Source organism: Acomys minous (genome assembly GCF_964271855.1).
Source record: "Acomys minous genome assembly, chromosome: 11".
NCBI lineage: Eukaryota > Metazoa > Chordata > Mammalia > Rodentia > Muridae > Acomys > Acomys minous.
The window spans coordinates 91,415,652-91,439,803 of NC_140492.1; the positions used below are offsets into that span (position 1 = coordinate 91,415,652).

General features: G+C 40.8%; 1 protein-coding gene across 11 annotated transcripts in view; it reads left to right on the forward strand.

Moving 5' to 3' along the window:
* SSBP2 (single stranded DNA binding protein 2) overlaps positions 1-24,152 on the forward strand; it is a 246,434-nt gene that overhangs the window by 81,818 nt on the left and 140,464 nt on the right. For 6 of the 11 annotated variants that reach the window (XM_084801335.1, XM_084801329.1, XM_084801332.1 and 3 more), the window contains 2 exons: positions 10,839-10,900; positions 23,995-24,079. In XM_084801335.1, the coding sequence (XP_084657461.1) occupies positions 10,839-10,900; positions 23,995-24,079 (147 nt within the window). Of the gene's footprint in view, positions 1-10,832; positions 10,901-11,403; positions 11,467-19,765; positions 19,864-23,994; positions 24,080-24,152 lie in introns of those variants that run through there. The other 5 variants (XM_084801326.1, XM_084801333.1, XM_084801327.1 and 2 more) reach the window with 3 other exon arrangements.

The window sequence follows — 24,152 nt, forward strand, 5'->3', positions numbered from 1 at the left end:
AGAAGGTGGGGGGGGGCCCGCGAGACGGCTCTTTGGGTAAAAGTTCTTGTCAGCATGCCTGATGATCTGAGTTTGATCCCGGGGACAAGAGTTTCCCTGTAAGTTGTCCTCTGAGCTCCACACAAAAGCCACAACACTCATTAGTGCTGGGACACGTGAGCGTGTGAGCATGCACACGCACACAGACATGCGCATCCACACACATTAAGCCTTCTTCCTCTACATCTTTCTAAGAATATGTTATGTTAGCATTATCTACAAGTTTTGATAATGTGGATCTGTTTGTTTTTATTCTACATGAGTAAGAGTCGATTGTTTTGAAATATTTTTGATAATCTGATCTCAAGCTCTGGACATTCTCTCTCTCTTGCTTTCCTGTTGAGTTTCAAGTTTGTTGTTGGAAACAGGCTGAACTCAAACTTGCCATCACGCCTGCCTCAGCTTCCCGAGGGCTGGGTTTTCACGCAAGTGCTCTTCTTTTTTCTTCCCCAGTCCACTTTATGATAAGGATAGTGAAGGCGCCGATTTCTGTTACTTAGCGGGCACATCATGTACCAAGGTTTATTACATTTATTATTTTAAGTTCTTATAAGAAATTTGCAAGACACATCGCATTTTTTGCTGTTTTATTAATGGGAACATGATTAACTCAGGGTCACACGGGTTAGTGAGTTATGGAAGAAGAATTAAAATTGTCCACGTTATTTCCAGGGCCACTGGTCTACACTCGAGTGTGCAGGAGTCCCATTGCTGATATTGTTTTGTATGAGTGGTGGCTTTTTATTTCTTTGCTATCCAAAAACTTCAGACATTCACACACAAAATAACCATGTGGTGGCTATTCTAATTCAAACCACTGCAAATACCAAATAAGTAAATTGAAGACACCAAAAGATTAGAAAATCTCCCACGTTCATGGATTGCCAGTGTCAGTATAGTGACAAACAGCTGTGTTACCAAGAATGACAAAATTCTTTAGAAAAAGGAAGGAATATTAAACCTCACACAAGAGCATATAAACCCCTAGATTGTCAGAACAGTATTGAGAAAAAAAGAACAATGCTATAAGTATTAAAGCCTACAATCTCAAGTTCTCTTATAGGTCTGTGATAACAGAGACAGCATGGTGCTGGCACCCAAACACATATGTAGATCCATGAAATACAACGCCCCAAAATTAAACCCTTAAAGCTACAGCCACTCTTGTTTGACAGTCATGTAAAAAACATACATTGAAGAACAGGAAGTCTTTCCAAAAAATAGTGCTGCTAAAACCGAACCCATACATAGGGTAACGAAACCAGTTTCCTTATTCTGCAAACGCATCAAAGACCTTGATGTGAGAGTTGAAACTCTGCTGCATGGAAGGGCTGGGAAGACATAGATAAAGATTTTCTGTAAAACTCCAGTGCTCAGGAAATGACACCGAAGCACTGCCCCAATGGGATTGCGTGAAATGAAAGAGCCACTGTACAGTAAACATTAAAGTGAAAAGGCATCCTACAGCAGGAGAGCTCCTTGCCAGCTGTATATCTGACAGGGGACTAACATGTAGGGTACATGCAGAACTCGAAAGCTCAACACCAAATGATTCCCCAAACACCTCAACCAATAATGTGATGAGTATCTCAGAAGATGAAGAAGCACAGATGGCCAGTACTCACAGGAAACTGCCTCCTGCTTATTAACCAGGGAGTGCATGCAGAACTACCCGGAAATGCCAGCTCACCCTGTGGTGGCTACAGACAAATTCAGAATTCTGGTGAGCGTGTGGGTAAAGGGAGCCCTTAGACACTGCTGATGGAAATGCAGATTAGTTCAGTCACTGTAGAAATGATCATGGAAGCTTCTTCTAACTCAGTACAGAAGTGTTGACCCACTGTACCCCACTCTGGGTCGGTGCCTGTAGAACTCAGAGCACCACAGATATACTTGTGCTTTAATGGTTATTGCAGTACTGATTGCTACAGCCAAATTATTTAGGTGTCCATGAATAGAGCGGTAAATAAAAAATATGGCAATATGTACAGTGGAGCTTTATTCAGTCATACAGAAGAATAGAAATGTTATTTTCTGGGAAAATAGATACAACTTGAGGGGATCATACTGAGTACTATAAACCAAACTAAAAAAAGGTAAATATCATGTTTTCGTTCATTTGCAGATCCAGAATTCATGTAGTTTATAAAGAAGTGTACACACACACACACACACACACACACACACACACACACACTCACACACTCACACACACCGTTAAAGCAGAAGGGAGGCTGGGTAAGGGAGTAGACTGGGTTGGAGTGGGGTGGACGATCTGGTCAAGGCGCATGATATACCTGAGAGAAACTGTTACGACGCCAGCACTATGTACAGGGAATGTACACCAGCCGAGAGGAGGGGAAGGAGGGGGTCCAAACAAAGGATGGTTTATCCTTAGTTGTAGAATATTTATGTGTATATCTTTATAATTGATTAAAATATTAGAAATGCACTCTCTGAGTGTCCTGAACTTAGAAACAGGAGCCTGCAATGGGTATTCCTTTGCTGAGCTGGAGTTTTTGGTAATTTCAGCTGGTTGTATTTCAATTCCTTTCTCTTTATTCCCTCACATCGTAAGTGTCTGCAATAGCTAAGTGTTTGGTGTGTGCACCACGAGGCTTTCTCTTTGGGGCAATGGTCAGTGTTATAATCCTTTGCCTAAACTCCCTCCTCCTCTTACGGACCTAAAGAAGTGAGATGTCAGCACTCACTAGGAAGACTTTCTCAGGGCTGTCTTTAGGATGTTCCTGCAGCCTGCAGGGCCCACACAGGAAGAGCATCTACTGTAGGAAGTTCTCACACTATCTTCCTGATGAACGAGCCTATGGAAGTTTCAAGTAAAAGAATAACATCACTGGGCATGTACTTTGGGATCCATGTTACCTTGACCCTTGCCTACAGATAGAACAGAGAGAGGAGAGAAATGCCCGAAGGTGTAGTAGTGCCTTAGAGCTCCGGCCCCTACTTAGAGTTGCTCTCTCTCTTACTTTCATTTGGAACACACACAAAGTTAGAGGATGCTCATTGTGGACGGACTTTTTAACCAGCTCAGGTGTGTATGACGGCTCAGGTCTATCAGTCCTCCCCACTCAGAACTGTTACCCAAGAAATGTAAAAATCTCAGAATGACTTATCTGGGTTGAGTATTTTGATAAAGAAATGGTTGAAATAGTTACTTCAATCTAATGTTTTCACCCAGGTTCAAGGCAAAGTAGCCACCACCTTACATTTTCAAGTTCCCCTTCAGGACCAGTCAGACGATGTTAGTGAGTTCCTCTGAGTCAGGATTACGGAATAAGAAAGTAGTAAATCAAGCAAACTATAACTAAAGGAGGCTAAGACATGTTATTTCCAGAATCCCACCCCTAAGTACAGAGAGCTGAATGTAGGAAAATGGAACTGGAACTGAGCCATAGGTAAACTACGAGTACCAGCATGCTTTGAGGGTATTTATTTGTTGCCTTGTTTTGCTTTTAGGTTTTTGATACTGAATATTGCCAGCATCCCTGGCTGGCCTAGTATTTGCCACATAGCTCAGGTAGGCTTCAAACTCTGGAAATTCTCCTGTTTCAGTCAACTGAGTGCTAGGTTTATAAATGTGAGCCACTGTGCCTAGTGGCTATGAATATATCTAATAAGAAAAACCAAGAAGAGACTTGATACCCTATGAGCATATACAAGAGGAGGAGGTCCCCCTTAGTCACAGACATAGGGGAGGGGAGTAAGGGGAAACTGGGAGGGAGGGAGGAATGGGAGGATACAAGGGATGGGATAGTAAACTGAGATGTAATATGAATAAATTAATAAAATATATTAAAAGAAAAAAGGATGAAAAGTTAAATATATGTATATTGGTTTTTTGTTTTTGTTTTTATACACATTTTTATTATACATACTGTTCACTGCTTTGGTTTGCTTGCTGTTGTTGTTACTGTTTGCCTCAGATTTACAAACTCGGGTTTTATTGATTAAAAATTCATAATTCTCCTTTTATGGCTGTAGACTATTTTATTCAGGGAAATGCTCCATGATCTATTTTATATATATATATATATATATATATATATATATATATATATATATACACACACATATATATATATATATATATATATTTTTTTTTTTTTTCCCGAGACAGGGTTTCTCTGTGTAGTCTTGGCTGTCCTAGACTCACTTTGTAGTCCAGGCTGGCCTCGAACTCACAGCGATCTGCCCGCCTCTGCCTCCCGAGTGATGGGATTAAAGGCATGTGCCACCACGCCCGGCAATCTATTATATTTTATGAAGCCCACTATAGGTGGCCATTTGGGTTATTTCCTGTATTTTGCAAATGCAAAAAATTGCTTAAATAGAAAATATAAAAATGTAATATATAAAATGTTACACACTTTAGAGGAGAGGGATATTTCTTAATTTTTAAATGTGAGACCCTTAAAAACCTGACAAATAGTAAATGGGCCCTCACCTTAGAAAAATACATATTGGCTTTTTTTTTTTTCCAGCTGTCAAATGCTCACTAATCCTGTAACCCAGTTCTTGACCCAGATTTAAAAATCTCTGGTATAAAAACAGTAACCAGACATGGCAGAAAGGCTTTTTTTTATTGCTAAATATTAATTTTCTAATTTTCCTCAATTGAAAATGGATTGTATTTTTACACGCACACACACACACACACACACACACACACACACACACACACACACAGACACACACACCCTTCAAAGCCAATCCTGGTTTTTAATTTTTTTTTTTAATGGAAAGTTTAATTGGTCTTATAAGATAAATTCTCTAACCAGCGAGTCACCTGATCATGCTTATGGGATGGGAGCACTGCTGTATGAGACAACAAGGATGTGATGTGTACTTGTACTGTAAGCCATGCCTTACATCTCTTAACGTGTATTTTGTTCATGAATCAGTGTTTGGTTCTTAGCTTATGTAGAAACGCTAGGATATATGATAGAGCTGGCATAGTCACAGACAAGGCCCTCAAATCCAAAATACAGCAGAGGTAAAGGTCTTGGGAATGATATGGAGGTTATAGTGGAGTAGAGAGCAGAGCTGCTCATGTGGTGACGAAGAAAAGTGATGATATGTGAAAAGGAGAAGGCATCAGAGAAGGTAAATATTTATTGGGACTGGAACAGCGGGAGACGTGAAGCCCAGTACAGCCAGGGCGCTTGCTGGCATAGATGCTATCCAAGCACAGAAACAGGCCCGGGGCCCACAGTGCGGCTTTCCGTGAACAGAGCATACCCATTTAGAACAAATGTTTCTAGAATGGCAGCCAACGTGGCTACGTTCTGGCCATTTGCCAACACCACCACAGATTATTAACGGGACGGTAGCTAAAACAACAAGATTTAAAGTGGAAATCTTCTGTCCGTTACTCCTTTCCAGAAGGTAGTTGTAAATTTGATGCGATTTATTTACTATGCGCATGGTCAGCTGTGCATGTACGCATACTTTTGCTTTCCAACAGGACGTTTTCCTATTGTATGTACAGCTCTCCTTGAACTTGCCAAGCAAGCAGAGCATGCCCTTTGCGTGGGGATGCAGCCTGTGCTCTGTAATGGCCTCACGCTGTTCTGGGAGCACAGGTATCACACTTTGCAGTACATTTGCGGTTGCTGTTTCTTAGATTGTTTCTGATGTTTATTTTCCCTGACCCTTTTGGCCTTCGTGAGAGGATGTCATTCTCGCTGTTAAGTAAGCAGGCTCTAGGTGGGCTGGCGATGGCTTGGAAATAGCAGGATCACTCACACAGAAGCCTTTCTGGCTTCAAGTGCTGTTCATCCAGTAACTGTGAAAGAAAGGCTTCTATGTCTGACAGGGCCAAAGTCCGAGCTGCTTCTGGCACACAACTGTAATTTCAAGTGGGAAAGATGAACTCTAGTCACTCTCTAGTAAAACATTATTAGAGAGAGAGCAATGTGGTGGATTTTGAGTTTCTTTAAGATGTCGTGCCTTAATAACGCATACAGACTACGTTCAGGCTTCTTCTTATAAAAGGCTGTATCAATAAAACACATACAGGTGGCTTCTCAGAGCGCAGTCATCCTGCAGTAGCTTCTGATTGGATGGACCTGCACGAAGGAGACTGGCGTGCAGGGCGGCTGAGACCGTGGGTCTAACCTCCAGTGCGCCTGGCACCACAGCCGCCTGTAATTTCACCTTGTCTTTTAAATTAAGGACTGGCTGTTGTATTTCGTGAGCGTAGTATGCAGAGCCAAGGTGAACTGGCATGAGATATGAGAACAGTATTTTGAAAAATGTGTAATTTCTAAGATTGGGTTAATTTCAGTGATCACAGCGTTTGGGGCACATTTGTGATCTTGTGTCCTTTCATGACGACTTCAGTAAAGATCCAGAGGTTTAGGCAAAACGATCTTTAAGGCAAAAGATTGAGAGGGCAAGAAAAATATGTTTTAGGCTAAATTATATCTAGTAGGACTTGAGAGACTTACTTATCACCAATCTTAAGTGATATTCCTTAGTGTTTTTGAATCAAAGGATATAAAAATGAGTGTCTTAAATTATCAGATACAAGAAGACAAAAAAAAAGCAACTTCTTGTTACTATGTAGGAAAATTAAAATTAAGATCTGTCTTATGTTTATATGATGTATTTGTGTTCATTGCTCACATTTAGTCTTCTGGACTTCATTGATTGCTCAAGTTTTTATTTAACTTTCTTAGATTACTTTATGTATTTTTAAAACTTTTTTATAGTACAGTAGCTGTTTACTTTAAAATCACAATTCATTTACATATTATATACCTCAGAATTTTGGATTACGGTAGCAAAATAAACAAAAATTTCCTTGCTTCTCACCTCTGCACATCACAGAACCTCCATTCTGAGGTTGTGGATCAACTACAGTTTTTGGACCTATCCAGGATTTTTAAAAAAACTATCAGAGTTGAAACTACAAAAACTGTTAGCTTTGTCTCCTCCTCTTTCATGACTCATGTATTCCTTTATCTGCAATTAATCCTTCCTCATCACCCAATGTGACCCCTTCTTTGCCTTCTTACTAAATGTTAAACTATACCCACATCTACAGCTGTTTCCACTATCGGCTGCATAGGATGGATTATCTATTATTTTTTCTTTCTGAATTTGGGTGACTTCATTTAACGTTATACATTGTAAGTCCATTGATTTTTCTTGTAAATTTTGTGATTGGTTTCAGACCTGAATAATACTCAATTTTTTAAACCTGACATTTCTTTTAGTTGAAATAGAATTACATTACTCTCCTCTTTTCCTTTCTTCCTTTCAGCTCCTCATAGTTACCCACCCTGGAGCTTGTCAACTTCCCTCCCCACACTCTAACACTGAAAGCCTCTTTTTCTTTGCTATATGCATCCACATGTTGACAGCTGTCTAGGAGTGTTTCATGTCCTTGCTGTAGTAAATAGAGCAGCAATAAACATGGCTGTCTGTCCAAATATCTCTGTGGAAGGCAAGAGAGTTCTCTGGACATCCTCCCAGGAGTGGAATAACTGGGTCATATGGCGGGCCTATTTTTAATTTTTTGAGGAAACTCCAAGGTGATACCCATAATGGCTGTATTAGTTTGCCCTCCAACTAATCCAGGTGAATAAGGGTTTCTTTCCTCTACATCATGGACAACATCTGTTGTGAGGTTTCGTGATGACAGTAGCATTCTCATTGGGGTGAGATGGGATCTTGCAGTAGTTTCGTTTTGTCTTTCCTTGATGACTGTAGATAGTGAACACTTTGAAACTAGTCATTAGTCATTTGGCTTGTTTGTTTTTGTTTTTTTGAGACCACTTGTTCACTTTCACTTCATTAACCCATTTCTTGACTGACCCTTTTAGCTTCTCGGTATTGAATTTCTTCAGGTCTTTTTTGGTTAAGCATGCATGTTAGCCCCCATCTGAAGTGTAGCTGGGGAAGACTTTTTCCCCATGCTATGGGCTATTTGCTCTGTTGATAGTTTCCTTCTAATGCCATGTAGCCCCGTCTGTGGATACTTGGGGCTCATTCGTTCCTCTGTTAATGAAGTCCGATTCAGAAAGTTCTTGCCTTCCCCAATGTCTTCCAACGGTGCTCCTAATGTTTCCTTCTACACGTTTCAGCATTTTAAGGATTGAAATTGAGTCTTGAAACTCCTTTATCTGCTCCCTGCTTACTCACGTAGCTTCAGTACTCAGTACTCAGTGCTCAGTACTCTCTCTTACACCTTTTGTTCTTGCCCTAGCAGTGTACTGGAACTCTCTCAGATATGTTACAGTCTTTCTTCCATATTGGTTTATAATTATCAAAACTAAGAGATTTTTCCCTCTAAGTCAGACTCCACTTTTGTTTCTTAATCACAAAAAGTATAAACCCTCCCATTAAAGCAGAAAGAAACCTGACTGTATTCTCCAATGTAGTGCCAAACAATAACCTGGGTATTACCAGTCTGAGTAAGGTGCACCTTAGATCATGCAGCAGTGAAGCACCCTACAGCAAGGTCTGTACATGGAGCACAGAGCAAAGACAGCGTCTGCCAGGGACACTGGGAGCGAGGAGTAGAAATGTTCAGCCTCTCTCTCCCAGGCCAGAAGAACATGAAGGCAGCTGAGCACACAGGGCCTGTGGACCGCCAGTCAGGACTCATGAATACTGCTTTAACAACCACAGAAGGGTCATATACATTCATGTAGAATTTGGCCTTTTCAGGGATTTGCAAGTGTCACATTTTAGGAGGAATCTCAGGTTTTGGCTGCAGTTTTCCTTAGGAACAGTCTTGGTCCATGGATGTATCAGTGGAGGAAGAATGAGTGTTTAAATGTCCTCTTCCTCTTCAGAGATATGTGACTCTGTCTAGAACACATTTGCAATTAACCAGCTGGTTCCAGAAGCTTTCTTTTGAAATCAAGGAGGATGCCTGGAACGTTTCTGCTGTAATCTCCACATGTGCACTTAGTGGTCATTTCTTCCTGGGCATTGTGGAAGATGGGTCATGCAGAGAGGGGTACAACTTAACAAAATCCCAACTGCTAAGCTCCTCTGGGCAGCCTTCTGTTCCCTCTGCAGACTGGGTTTAAAGCCCACCCTCCAGATGTTGCCCCAGTATGATGTCACTTATCTTCAAGTGCAGTCACCACCTGCCCTACCAAGGGAAGCTCCTAAGGGCTGGAGTTCTGTTCTGTCCTTGTTTCATTACAACTAACTGTATTCTCTTCCCTGGCTATATGTATGATATCCATGGACGTATTTTACACTGTTCCAATTAATAGGCTAAATTTTGTTTAGTATAAACCTAAGCACTTAAGTGTTTCTGTGAGACATAACACTGGCTTTTTGGTATGGGTGACAATAATGTTAGAGTAATTTTTTTGTGAGAAAGTTCTTCAGGGTCAAAGCCAACGATCCAGCAGCTAACAGTTGCACTGTCTGTATTGCCTATTTTAAGTGATGTACTGACCACCTTACTCCTCTCAGAACCCTTATAGGTAGGCGATTACCAGCATATTTTATAGATGAGAACACATAGCCAAAGGAGAGCCTTAGCTTAACTTTTCCTTCTGTCACATAGCAAGGTTGTAGAAATGCTAAACTTAATGCTCATCCTTCATTCTACTTAAAAGTAATGCAATTTAAATATTCTTTGGTGAAGTGCTGTGGTGTGCTGGTATCAGTCAGGTCCAGACATGCTAATTAAAAGCACACAAAAACATCAACAGAGAGAATGCATTGTCAGCAAATAACTAAACTGTTTAAAGAAAACATAGGAGGAACATTAAAGTCACACACACACACACACACACACACACACACACACAGAGTTATTCATCTCCATGACCAATTATGAGGGCTGAAAGATCAAACTAAAGAGACTATGATTACAAAAGTGTGGATAAGGGATTTTGCATAGCGGATTTTAAAAATTAACTTATTCAGATTATATCTCAATTGTTTTCCCCTCATTTTTTTGACCTCGGAGGAGAGAGAAAGCTCCTTGGCCTCAGTTGCTTTAGAAGCTCGGGGTAGCCTCATGGAACTGGACTATAGCTCTTGAAGAAATGGTGTTGCACAAGTGTGTCTGCACGTCTTAGAGGCCAGGAGGAAACAAGTCTGCTTGTGCTAGAAACAGGTGGAGCGGGCTGAGCGGCTGTCCTCACTGTTTGCTGCTGCTGGTGGTGTGAGCAGTCTTCCCCGCTTCCTACTTTCACTCTCCTAGCTTCTCTGTGTTTGTAAGAACTTAACAGCAAGGCAGTTAATGAATGATTAAGGTAGGAAACACATTCTTAGCGGCAGTGTAATTAATTAATGAACTGGCTGACAGATTTTTATGTGTGTGCGTGCACGTGCAGTTATCATGTGGGGGAATGCCTGTAGCGTGGCGTGCATTTAGAGACAGAAGGACAACTCTGTGCAGCTCCCTTCTGCTACTTTTAGGTAGGTTCCTAGAACTGAACTCTGGTCGCCAGGCTTGCACAGAAAATGCTTTTCCTGGCTTTGCCATTTCTCTGGTCCAAAGTCAGCTTCTTAAAGATCATGGACAGATGAACTGGGAGCACCAACACATGACAACTTATCACTGAAGCTGTGGGAAGCAAATTCAGGACAGTCATGGTGGCATCTTCTCACACACCAGTCAGTGTCCTAGCCACTGTGTGAAGGCAGTCGTTGGAAAGTCTGAGCAAAGAACAACAGGAAAATGATAAAGAATCTAAAATCACTGCTTCATTTTAAACGAGGAAAACATTGTTTGGTAATATGTGCCAAGGAAAGTACTACAAGGAAAGGATTTAACATTTCTTCTTTGTTCATTTTAGATAAGATGGGAAAAAAACATCACACTGGGGGAGCCGCCAGGATTCCTACACTCTTGGTGGTGGTAAGTATCTTTTAGTTTCAGTTGTACTTGATACTGCATTTCAGTAAGCTTTTTGTGAACCACCCTTCTTGCTTTGTTTTTTATTTTCTAAAGTTAGGAACTAAAAGGTAGTATCTGAAATGAAAACAAACAAAACCTCAAGACCAACATTTCTGTATTTAGTTAAAGGTATTATAATTGAATCAAAATGGCACTAGTATGTAGGAGTCCAGCTGTGCTCCTTATATTTGTGTTGGAGAGCTGCTGTAAGAAACACCACAGGTTAAATGGCATATACAGTGAAGCTTGCTCCCCCAGGTCTGCAGAGGACGCAGGTCCTAGGTCAGGGTGCTGTTAGATCAGCCCTTGAAGGAGGGATGTCCTGATGGCTTGTAGGCAGCACATCCTTGCATGGCGGTGAGGGAGAGGGAAGGCAAGCTATCCGTGTTTACTCTTACAGGGGAACTAATCTCATCACGAGGGTCCTACCCTCATGATGTCAGCTAAATGTAATTATTTTCCAGAGACTCCACCTCAAAGTACCATCCCACAGGGAGTCAGGACTTCAGCGTCTGAATTTGGAGAAGGTACAATTCATTCCATAGCAGTTTCCTTCCTTGTCTCGCTGTGGCAATGAGGATGACACTTTTTCTTGGCTCTTAACTTACTAACTAGCTATGAGATTGCTTTCTGTCAAGAGTGCTGAGAGTTGTCATGACACTAAATTAGTAACTAGGCAGTCATATGTGTTCTTATGCTAGCCACCCAATTTCTTCTTTTGAATGTCACTTCTTTTGGGAGCATTGTGGGTAGGAGATAGTGGTCCTAATCAACAATAGGCTAGTTATGTTTTAAAGTAACAGCTGCTTATCTAACAAGGAGTTAATGAACATGAAGGTAGTGAAGTGGCTTTGTGTTGTCCTGACATGGAAGAGCACATTCCTATGAACCAGCTTCTTCATACAGTGATCATCAGCTACTGAACTGTTCAAAGGGATTTTTAAAAAATTTGCCTTGGAGAAATGCTTCTTATACTTTATATATATATTTCTGTCATATAGTGGAATCAAATTTTGAAAGTTCTATTTACTCATGAGGTTTTGAACAAACATCTCTTTGAAAACCTAGTAAAATGAGTACGTTGCATATTATCAATAAGCACTCGATAAGTGACTTGTATGAACCAGGCAGTATATTTGCTGTGGACATACACATTACTGCCTTCTTATTAGTTAAAGTCTTTGGGGAAAGTAAATAGTTCAGTAGGCAACAAGAAAGAAGTGTCTTGTGGGGCATATGGAAAGTACTTCATAGACATTCACTATATACATCAACTGGAGGAGTTGCTATTTAAACCAAAGCCTTAAGTGTAAAGACATATCCACTGAGATGTGGAGAAGCGGAAAATGGAAATGTTTTGATAAATTATACCCTCGGCGAGGATCTGGCGGTCAAGGGAAGAGAATGCATGGTTTGTAGACAGAGTTGACGGAGTTCCGGTGTGTTGGAAATTGAGGTGATGGTGTGCTTAGGGATCGGGGTGCATTAGCAAACTGCGAGTTTGTGTATAGTTGTAGAGACAGTACCAAGTAGGTAGGTAAGTTTTTAGTAGGCGAGCAATCAGAGTAATTAGAAAATGTCAGTACACATCTTTGTAATGTTAGCTCCATACAATGGGGAATGGATGGTGCTAGCATAAATCCCGAAGCAACAGAGCACTTAGAAATATCTGCAGGGAGAGGTGGAGAGTGGTTATGTGATCCAGGGCTTAAGCGACATGGAGCAAATAAAGTGAGAGATGTGTTGGGTCCCAACCCGTGGGGAAAAATTGAATCAGAGTTCACCTGAAAGAGGGAGTGGGGATTGAAAGTAGGATACAGAGACGCGAGAAATAACGAATCAAGTCAGGAAATTTCTGATCAAGATTCACTTTATTGCCGACTAGCAGGAACATATATAGGGCAAGGTCAATAGGATCTATTCTTATCTCACTCACCCTAGCCCCCGGGCAAGAATGCAATAGCCTAAATCACTCCCTGTAGAACTTCCTAGTTCTCTGAGTAGTTCCTTGTAAGAACTTCTTAGATCCTCTGGGTGGTTCCAAGTTGAGACTTCTTTTAAAGGTAAATAGTCCAAGGATAGCCTAGAACACAAGACCTCATGAGGTAGAGGTCAGCAACTTGAAGGTCCCAGCATACAGGCTAAGCACAGGATTTCCGACATGGCAGAATTTGGCATGGGTCCCCTCAGAGATGGAGCCAGTGGGACACTGGTAGAGTTTGGTATCAAGTCAAGCTTGCTACACATGCCTAGGAGCATGTTCTTCCAACAGGATGTGTTGAACAGGCAGGCCTGTATGTGTTGTGTTCACCGGAGAGGGAGAAGAGTAAATGATGTCATCTGTGAGTAAAGAGAGACGTGCTCATCGTTCACAACACTGACATTATTAGTTAGCATCTAAGGACAAAGAGGAAGAGGAGGCTATGAAGAAAAAGAAGGCCCGTAAAAGGATGGAGGGAAAGCCGGCAAAGTTTGTGACAGGAAAGCCAAAATAAGGAAAGGTTTTTTAGAAGAAAAACGATAGCTTGCTGACATCCCTTGTGCTGGGAAGGGAGAGTAGCAAGAAAGAATGCGTCTTCTTAGGAGTCAGTGAAAGGTCCTCAAGCGATTGCTGGCTTGAGCCTGACTGAGAGCTTGAGAGGTAGATATAGGGAGCCCATTCAAAGGCTTCTGCTGTGAGGAGAGCAGAGGGCCACACCTGGAAAGGGATGTTTGCTTGACTGGGGAGGTTTTCATTTCACATTGGAGAGTGCTAGCAGTTCTCATGCTCACACAGAGGAGTAGAGCTTGGTACTACAAGGGGTCAGTAGAGTAGGGGTGGAGGTCAGACAAGAGTGGATGATCACACACATACTGGACATGAGAGAAAGAGAAGTCCGTCTCTGCTCCTGTGATTTGAGAGCGAGTGCAGGGATGTGTGTAGGGTTGATGATAAGGAACTTGGTTCTCCTTCTCTGACATCATAGGAGGACTTCTGCGAGGGGGCTGGGGCACTGATAGTGATAGAGTCTTTCTAGAAGGAAAAGCATTGGAAGTATTTATGTACAGACCAAGGGGGGTGGGTGAGAAAATGAATAAGAGAGAGAAGAAGAAGAAGAAGGAGAAGGAGAAGGAGAAAAGAGGTTGAGATTAGAAACATAGAAAACCTTGTTAAAGGCCCAGTTAATGTTGGTATATGTACAGTCATCGTGACACCAGTATATACCAATATATGTAGCTTTTCTGCAGCAGCAATTGGTAGAACACATCTTTGGATAAACTAGGTTAACTGGCTTGGTCTCTGTCTCCATCTCTCCATCTCTCTCTCTCTGTCTCTCATTTTCAGCATCTTTAAAGAAGGGAACAAAAGGCCTCTTTCAATGCCAGGCTTCCTATTTAATCATCATCTTTTTTAACTTCTCCCGCAGAGGAATGTCTTAGTTGAAGTTCTGTGATCCTAGGACCGCACTTGGTCAGTTGTGGTTGTGGGTTTCCCCTGTTTGTCTGTCACACACAGCAGGAACAGGTGCAGGCCTTTGTTTGAACACCGGTTCCTGTATTTGGACCAACGGTTCACTACAGTTGAGCAAGGTCATCATTGCTGTTTTCTGGGTTTAAGGCTGGTCTCTTGTAAAATGTTAAAAAAATATATCAAAATTTAATTTGATAAGTGATTTAAGGGATTCAGATCTATACGTCCTTTCGTAGGGCTGAGCGCGGTGTCTTGTGCGTCCTGGGAAGTGCTCTAGCACTGAGCTGTTCTTCAGCCCCAACCTCTCAGCTGCCGTCTAGATGCCATCCAGGCTTCTCACCTGCTGGCACCTGTGTAGACAGGCTGCTGCTTATCACGCAGAGGAGCATAAAAATCACCACAGGCGTCTGTTCATCTTGGAGGGAAGCGGGTTAAAAGAGTGGCTTTCGGTTTTTCTCTTATTTTATTTTTTATGCTAGTTCTTCAGTAAGTTAACCCAAATCTGCAGCATGTGGTCAGTACTAACTTCCTGCACACCCTGCCCCTCTTTGTACTAGACATTAGCGTTCACACCAGCTATCAGAAGGAGCGGTGTTTAAGCCTGCTATTGTTCCTCCTTTTCTCTGACTCAGGGATTCAGAAGAACACCTTGGCTTTAAACTTTCAATCAATTTGGAGATACCAAGTTAATATTAATAATTGGCAAATAAACACTTTAGACTGTTTGTTGAACTTAAAATATAGCATGTGAATATTTTAAATTTATTTTTAGATCCCCCCCCATAAAACTATCAACATGTTCTTTTCAGCATTTGCTTCATACATGTGAGCCATCCATGTTTAATAACTTTGAAGTTAAGGGGATCTTCTGAGAACTGACAAAAAGTTTTGATTTACTCTTCCAGAAAAATGCACGATTCATAAGCCTTCCTGGTCATTGTGTAAAGTGAAACTTTAGTCAAGGGCTGATTTCAAATCCAACGATGCATGGCTGTCTTATCATAAGAGTTTAGAGCTGGCCTTGTAGTCTGTAGTCTGAGGAAGGAAGCCTCAGGTACCTTTGACATTACCCAGGAACGCTGCTGGTGTTGGTGCTGTCCAGTCAAGTATTTGATACTTACAGTTCTGCCAATCAGTGGACCAGTTGAAATTTTATGGCTTCCGTCACTTTTAAAAAGGCTTTGAAATTGGAATTGTCTTTTTGTTTAAGCCTGTTTACCCAGCACTTAGGAAGTGAAAACTATACCACCCTCCAGAAAATCCGTGGTGGGCTGGATAAACAGGTCAAACAAAACAGAAGTAAGTGTGTGGCTGCCATATAGATACAGGAGCAGCAGTCACGAACGTTGGAAGAATGAGAAAAGAAAGGCACTGCAGAGGAAGTAAATTGAAGCTGACCTGAAAGGTAGTGAGGGAAAGTACCAAGGGCAAATAATAGTTGCTAGAGAATCTGAGGGAAAGTACCAAAGGCAAATAATAGTTACTATAGAATCTCAAAACAGGGTCCACTGTACATTCAAGGAGGAACAGGTAGTGTGAGCTAGTTGCTGTTGACGTTGTCGTACTGGGAAAAGAGAGGGTACACAGCTGGAAAAAGAAAAATCAATCAAACAAACAAACAAACAAACAAACAAAATCCACACAGAGACAAGATTAGGAAGTTGTGGCATCTACAGAGGACTTTGGACTTCCTGCATGGACATTTTAAACAAAGTTCATGTCGTGATTAGTTATGGCTTTCAGACAAGTACTGGGCATCAGCATAGTATGCATTAAAGAGGATTGAGAACAGAGAGAGAGTATGCGGTGCTGCTTGTAATTGTTCAGCTGAAAAGTGATATGGAGAGAGAGCCTGGGTAACAGTGTGTTATCATTTTGAGTTGAAATAACACATTTTTCACTTTAAGATTTGAGAGATGGAATGGTCAGGATGCCACTGATGAGGTTAAGAATACAGAGGACAATGGGCTTTAGAGAACAGAGCATGCGTTAGTTTGTTCAGGTTGAATTTTGAGATACTCAGTGTAAGATGAGTGTACAGAGTGAGAGATCTGTGTCTCTACTTCTGAGTTTGTACTTGTGAATAAATGTTCCTACTTCTTTCATTAATTTTAAAAATAAAAATGCTGCTGTTTGATGGCATAATTAAAAAATACTGTGCATTTTAATTTAATAACATAAAAATAAACTACTGTTTAAAGTAACTTTAGGTCTATACATTTATATTCTAAAATATATAACTGACTAATAAGATTATCATAACAACTTAGTTCATTTTACTTGGCAGCTGGAAATCAAGTCTTACAGTATGCTAGCACTTTAATGAGTTTACACTGTAATGAATGACATCAGATAATAGCTAAAATTATTCAGATACTTGGATGAAAATAGTGGCATTAGAAATCTTGAGCTGGCTTGCTAGAAAGGCTGGTTGATGATTGATGGACTGGCCCTTTCTACTGTTCGTGTGTCTTTCTGGGTAGTCAGGGAATTTGAACTGCTTAGTCAAGTCCATGTGAACTGAGCGTCATGTAAGACAGCCTAGGTAGTGCCCAGGACACAGAAAAGGGTATGGAGAGTGTGCAAGTATAAGAAACCTGACAGCAAGGTCAGATAACCAACCAACTAACCAACCAACCAGCCAACCAACCAGCCAACCAACCAACCAACCAGCCAACCAACCAGCCAACCAACCAACCAACCAACCAACTAACCAACCAACTAACCAACACAGCCAAGGTAGTGCCCAGGACACAGAGAAGGGTGTGGAGAATTTTCAAATAGAAGAAACAGAACATCAAGATCAGACAACCAACTGACCAACCAACCAACCAACCAACCAACCAACCAGGACAACTGGGATAGTGTCTGGCACAGAGAGGGGTGTGGAGAGTATGCGAATGGAAAAAACCTTACAGTAAGATCAACCAGCCAACCATCTGACCAACCGACCATCTGACCGACCTACCAACCGATTGACCTACCAACTGACCGACCGGCCAACCAACCAACCAACCAACTAACCACCAGAGTTGTCATACCATAGAGAAAAAGCTGACTTCAGTCTTGGAGAAGAAGAAAGGAATAGTGGAATGAGGAAAATTAACTGGAGAAAACCAAAACTAAACAAAACATGAAACATTGAAGGAATCATCAGTGAAACATAAAGAATTGGAAAGAAAAGGGAGGCAAATTTTATTGATTTAATGTGAATCTTTTTTCTGATTGGGCTAGCTATAAGAAACTTGTTAGAATTTTTTTTTTTAGTACTTTAAACGTCTTACATGTGTTTGCATATGTCATCATTTGAATCCTCATAATCTCTGTAAAATAGATATAACTTTTTCCATTTTTATCAGAAGCCAAGCACCTTGATTTGTAATCAGAGTCCATTTCATTAACAGTTAATATTTAGTTTTTAAAAATATCTATTTACTTATTATTTTTATTATGTGTATGTGTCTGTAGACATAAGCCAAGAGTGCCGGTACCCGTGGAGGCCAGAGGCACTGGCTCATTCTTTCTATTGCTTCAGGAAGAGTCAGTTGTGATCTACCTGATGCGGATACTGGGACCAAACTTGGGTCCCCTGCAAAACAGGATGAGTTCTTAACTGCAAAGACATCTCTTCAACCTCAAGGGTTCCTTTTTTTTTTTTAATTGAAAAAACTTTCATCAACATATTCTTATCAATTTCTTCCTCCCCACTCCCAGATTCTCTTCACCCACTCAACTCTACACCTTTTGTTTCTCCCTCTAGAAAACAAGATGTGAACAAAACATTTATTTACTTACTTATTTTGTTTTGTTTTGGTTTTGTTTTGTTTTTGGGACAGGGTTCCTCTGTGTAGCCCTGGATGCCTTGTAACTCGCTCTATAGACCAGACTGTCCTCAAACTCAGAGATCTGCTTGCCTCTGCCTCTCAAGTGCTGGACTTAAAGATGGCCCTAAAACAGAATATAAAAAACAATGACAAAATAACAATGACACCAACAACAAACCCCAACAAAACAAGAAACACACACATACACACAAAATAAAAAAAACCCACAAATTCAGAAACCATAATTAATTTACAAACAACAGAATGGTAAGACAAAAATAATGCCCAAAGAAATATGAGACAAAGTAGACATTGTCTATAAAACACCATTTAGTTCGTTTTGTGTTGGCCATCTACTGCTGGGCATGCATGGGGCCCACTCCCAGTGAGATGCTATTGGAGAAAACGAATTTTTCCTTTGCAAATGTATGTCGTTGGAGATAGCCCCTTGGTTAAGAGTGAGAACCCTGTCTGCTTAGGCCCTCTCAGTGCTGTGCATGTCTGGCTTGAATCTGTGCTGGTGCAGCACGCTAGTAGCCACAGATGCTTTGAAGTCATAAGCATCAGTTCTCTTGCGTCTTAAAAGACTGTTTCTTGTTTGTCAACTATATCCTCTCTGGCTCTTAGAATCTTGTATTCTGCTGGTGAGGCTTACCTCTGAGGTTTTTGCTAACTTCCTAAATTTCTCTTCTCTGGCTTCACTTCAGTTTGGGTTTTCTTTCACGATCCTGTTTCTACTTCATGCCTTGAACTGTTTTTCTTATCCCATTAAACTGTTTTTTCACACCCTTCATTGAGGGATTTATTCATATAGTCTAGAAGGTCCTTGCACACATTCGTAGCTATTATTTTACCATCCTTGTCCTACTCTGCAGCTGTTTTGTGGTTCTCGGGGCTCGGGTAGCAGGGTTCTGGTGGACGTGTATTGCCTTGCTCTTCATGTCTGTGGCTTAACGATGGTGTCTAGGCAGTGATGACTGAGATGACTCCAGGGTTGACATCTGGCCTTGTCCTTTCCTGGGTCTCGGTTGCCCTCTCTGGATCTTAGGATTATTAATTTTATAGACTCCTGGCAGCCATCTTGTTTTCTTTTCTTTTCTTTCTTTTCTTTCTTTCTTTCTTTCTTTCTTTCTTTCTTTCTTTCTTTCTTTCTTTAGATTACAACTCAGTTGTTATCCCATCACTTCTATCCTCCCATTCCTCCCTCCCTCCCGCTTTCACCCTATTCCCCTCCACTAGGTCTATGACCGAGGGAACCTCCTCCCCCACTATATGGACATAAGCTGTCAAGTCTCATCTTGGTAGCCTGCTTATTCTTTCTTTTGAGTTCCATCAGGCCTCCCCACCAAGGGGAGGTGGTCAAATATGGGGCACTAGAGTTCATGTCAGAGTCAGTCCCCACTCTCCACATAACTGTGGAGAATGTCCTGTCCATTGGGTAGATCAGAGTAGGGGTTCGATGTTTACTACTTGTATTGTCCTTGGTTAGTGCAATAGTTTGAGCAAACACTCCTGGGCCCTGATCCACCTGTCACGATGTTCTTCTTGTAGATTTCTAGGACCCTCTGGGTCCTTCTATTTCCCCACCTCCTATATTTGTCTTACCTAGAGTCCCAGTGGGATGTCCTCACATCTATCCCAATCTCCTGGTAAGTGAAGACTTTCATGGGACATGCCTTTTGGGCTAGTGCCCAATTATAAGTGAGTATACACCATGTGAGTCTTTCTGCTTCTGGGTTAACTCACTCAGTATGACCATTTCTAGTTTCATCCATTTGTCCAGAAATTTTGGAATTTCCTTGTTTTTAATAGCTGAGTATTATTCCATGGTGTAAATATACTAGTTTAGTCATGCTTGAATCATGTTTTTAGGGATAGAAGTGAAAACTATTTTGGTGGGAACCATAAATTTAGGGATTAACTTTGTTTTTTCTTGATTTATACCATGTAGATTTTAATAATAAATCTAAATCTAATAAATAATACCCACATATTTTACTACTTGGCAAATATTGCTTCTGTCTTGATTTTGCTTTTATATTTCATTTTATATTTTATTTCATTTTATTTATTTATTTTGTTTTATGTTCATTTTATATTTCATTTTCATTTTGCTTCATTTCATTTATAGAAGTCACAATTTCTACTTCTTTCTCAGTGATAAACACAATGTGTACATCTAAAGTATTAACTGCCATGGTGAGTTCACTATATAACAAAGATAATGCTTGGCTTCCAAGCTCCTCAGTCTGGATATATATATATCCAGATAAGAAGAAAAAGTATTTTTAAACATTTTTTTCCATTCATGAAGGATTCAGTAGAAAGCTTCTGGCTTTAATGTCCTAATTGTCTGAATTGTAAAATGAGACTATAAAAGTTAAGTATGTTGTCTCCTGTTCCTGAGTCAAGCATGCATCAGTGCCAAATGTGGGATAAAACCATGTCCTTTCCTCTCCCTGTTGCTTGACATACTCAATTGTTCCCAAATATTAGTGTGACAGTAACAGTGCTATATGGCCCATATTTACTGATAGAACATGATTGAACCTTATAAAAACGGTGAAGTTTTGAAATATAACTCCCACCTGTAGTTATTACAGCTCAACAAACATAGTTATAAAGTAGATGATGCCTTTTAAAACATGCATATTCTAGTACTGAGCTTCTCCCCATTGGTTCTTTCTTGTATATTTTAAGTTTCATGATTAGGTCTTAGATTCTTATAGATTTAACTCTAAGTACAGTTTCTAAAATAAATGAATACAGTTTCTAAAATAAAACACCTCATTTTATGAGCTTTCTTTGACATTTTTTCCTATCTTTTCCTAGCCTCCCTTGACTGTATAATCTTTGACTCCATAGAGTAGACAGTGTGAATGCATGTGTCCTGGTTTGCTTTGCCTGTTGCTGACCAGTAGCAGCTTTGGGGAGGAAAAGGTGTATTTGGCATACACTTCAGGGTACCATCAGCCCACACCGGAAGGGTCTGAGCAGTATCTCAGCAGGAACCGAGACCATGGAGGGATGCTACTTACTGGCTTGCTCCCCTCTGAGTTGCTCAGTTATCTTCTTATTAGATTTAATTAAGGAAATGTCCTACAGACATGCCCGCAGACCAGGGTGAAGGAGGCAGTTCCTCCTCTGAGCCTCCCTCTTCTCCGCTGAATCTAGTTTATGTCAAATTGACAAAAGTAGCCGGTATAGTATGGAAAGAATTTATACTTATCTGAGGCGCTACAAGATGGCCTACACCAAGGCTATGCTTAAGAAGTTTTGTGGGATAGCCAGATGTTTTTAGGGGATGCATTTCTATTTAACCTTTATTACAGAAAACCACATTTCTCTAAAGTAACATATATAATCTTATTTTTATGTTTTATTAACTTGTTCATTACCTGAAAAATTTGGTCTTGTAAACTTTAGGTTGCCCCTACATTTGGTAGGGGAAATAAAACCAAAACAAAACAGAAGACCTAAAACAGTGTTAATGTTAAAAGATATAAATATATATGTGTGTAAATAAAAATTCTCGATAGTTTTTAGAACATATTCAGTGAAAACAATAATTGTTATCTGGTACTTTAAATGCAGTATGCCAAGAGACGTGCAGTGGCACAAGACTGTAATCTCCGCACTTGGAAGGCGAAGGCTGAAGGATTAGGCGGTCACAGTCATCGGTGCTTACAGAGCGTTTGAGGACCGTCTATGCTAGATGAAACTTTATGTTAAAAATCAGAAGAACAACCAAAATAAAGTCACAGAATGACTTCTGGTGGATATGTTAGGACACTTACTATGAAATGAAGGTGATTTGAGAATAAGAAATTCTGAGCTGCTTATCTGGATGTTTAGTGTATTCTTCTGCAGCGAACTAAACACTGGCATTAGGGCTTAGCATATCCTGCGGAAGTTGAACGTGAGTAGTCACAGAGCAGTGTACTTCACTGCACGCCTTCCCCATGTGGGAGTCTCACTGTGTCCCTCAATCTATTTTGCAGGGCTCTGGGGAAGCCACGTACAGTTTTAACAGTTTTTATTCTTGTCAAAATCTTGAACTTAACTTACTTTTGTCTTTGTCATCTTCTTTGTATTTCTCTCCTACTGTAGGATTTTAATAAGAAGGAAAAAAAGGTTTTTTTTCCCCACTTAGTGGAGAAAGGACTTTATTTACATAAGAGTGACAGTGCTGGTGTCTCAGGGTTAGCTCCTCTAAGGCAGCCGCACTGAATTCACACTCTTCATTGCCAGGCCTACAGTGTTTTCTTCTTGTTGAGGAGAGAGCGAACCAGGCAGACTAAATGAGGCTTCAAAGGTCAAAGGTTCCTATGCCCTCACAAAGACTGCAGCTTGCGGTGTGATGTCTCCTTACAGTGCAGCAGACGTGTGTTGGTGCGGTATGACTTCATCTCAGAAGCCAAAACATGTGGAGGAGGAAATTGTTTCTGTCCGGTTGAAGCAAGTCTGTCGCAGCAGGCAAGCTGCAGCAGGGGCCTCTGGCCTGCTCTGGAGCTGTGTGTCTGACTGTGTGGGTCAGCGTGGCCTTCCCGCTGCAGCCCCTTGTCACAGCCCCCTGTTATGGGGTCAGCCCTCCTCGTGTTCACAGATACCTCAGTAGCTGGAGGGATGGCCACGGCCTGCTTCTCTTTTCTAAGTGATAATTTTTTAATTAGGACAGTAAAAGAATTGAGATATTTGTTTTAGTTTCAAAATTATTCAAAACTATTTTGGTAATTGAAGAAGGAAAAATGAAGTTTTAAGAAAATCTTGTTTGATTAGTGCAGGGTACTGTTAGGGCAGTTGCCTGTGAGTGCAGCAATAAGACAGACCACTTTTAAACTGGGACAGAGGGGAGGACATCCTAATGGGACTCTAGATGAGAGAAGCATGGGAGAATGGCAAAGTAGAAGGATCCAGAGGGTCCTAGAAACCTACAAGTAGAACATTATGATAGGCAGATTTGGGCCCAGGGGTCCCGCTCAAACTAAGGCACCAGCTAAGGACAATATAGGCGGTAAACTTTAAACCCCTACCCAGATCTAGCCAATGGTCAGAACATTCTCCACAGTTGAGTGGAGAGTGGGATATTACTTTCTCACATACTCTGGTGCCTCACCTTTGACCATGTCCCCTGGAGGGAGAGGCCTGGTGGCACTCAGAGGAAGGACAGCAGGTTACCAAGAAGAGACTTGATACCCTATGAGCATATAAAGGGGGAGGTAATCCCCCTCAGGAACAGTCATAGGGGAGGGGAATAAGGGGAAAATGGGAGGGAGGGAGGAATGGGAGGATACAAGGGATGGGATAACCATTGAGATGTAACAAGAATAAATTAATAAAAAAATTAAAAAAAAAAAGACAGACCACTTTTTATTAACAGTCACAGGAGTACATCGTTTGCATTTCTGTTCTTCATGGGAACATTGCTGTAGCATCGTCTCAACTAGCTGTCAGTCACATGAGCAGACAGTTATAAGAAGGAGAGTTTCTAACAGCTTATTCATAAGGATTGATCCTCAGGACCAGACAAAACCTACATTTTTGTAAAATTACTTTATCTGTTATCCTTTTAAGAAATGCTTACCAGTTTAGAAAGGTGTCAGGTAAAATGCGGGTATGGCGTTAAGAAACCCTCCTGGACTTAAATCTTTCAGAGAAAATGATACCTGCCCTGCGCAAAGAAAGGGTTCATATAAAGATTTGTGTCTTATGTTTGCTGAATTGTGATTTCTCATCTTATCATATTAATAATTGTCTAATGTTCCCCAATTACTTTTCAGTGTGTTTTGGGATCTCTACTGTGCAGCTCCAGAGAGACGGGAAACATGTGAACACTCAAGTGAAGCCAAAGCCTTCCATGATTATGTAAGAGAACATACGCTTTGAAAACAAAATTTCATTGCCAGTTTTTTTTCTAACCACTGCTCTAAAACACCAT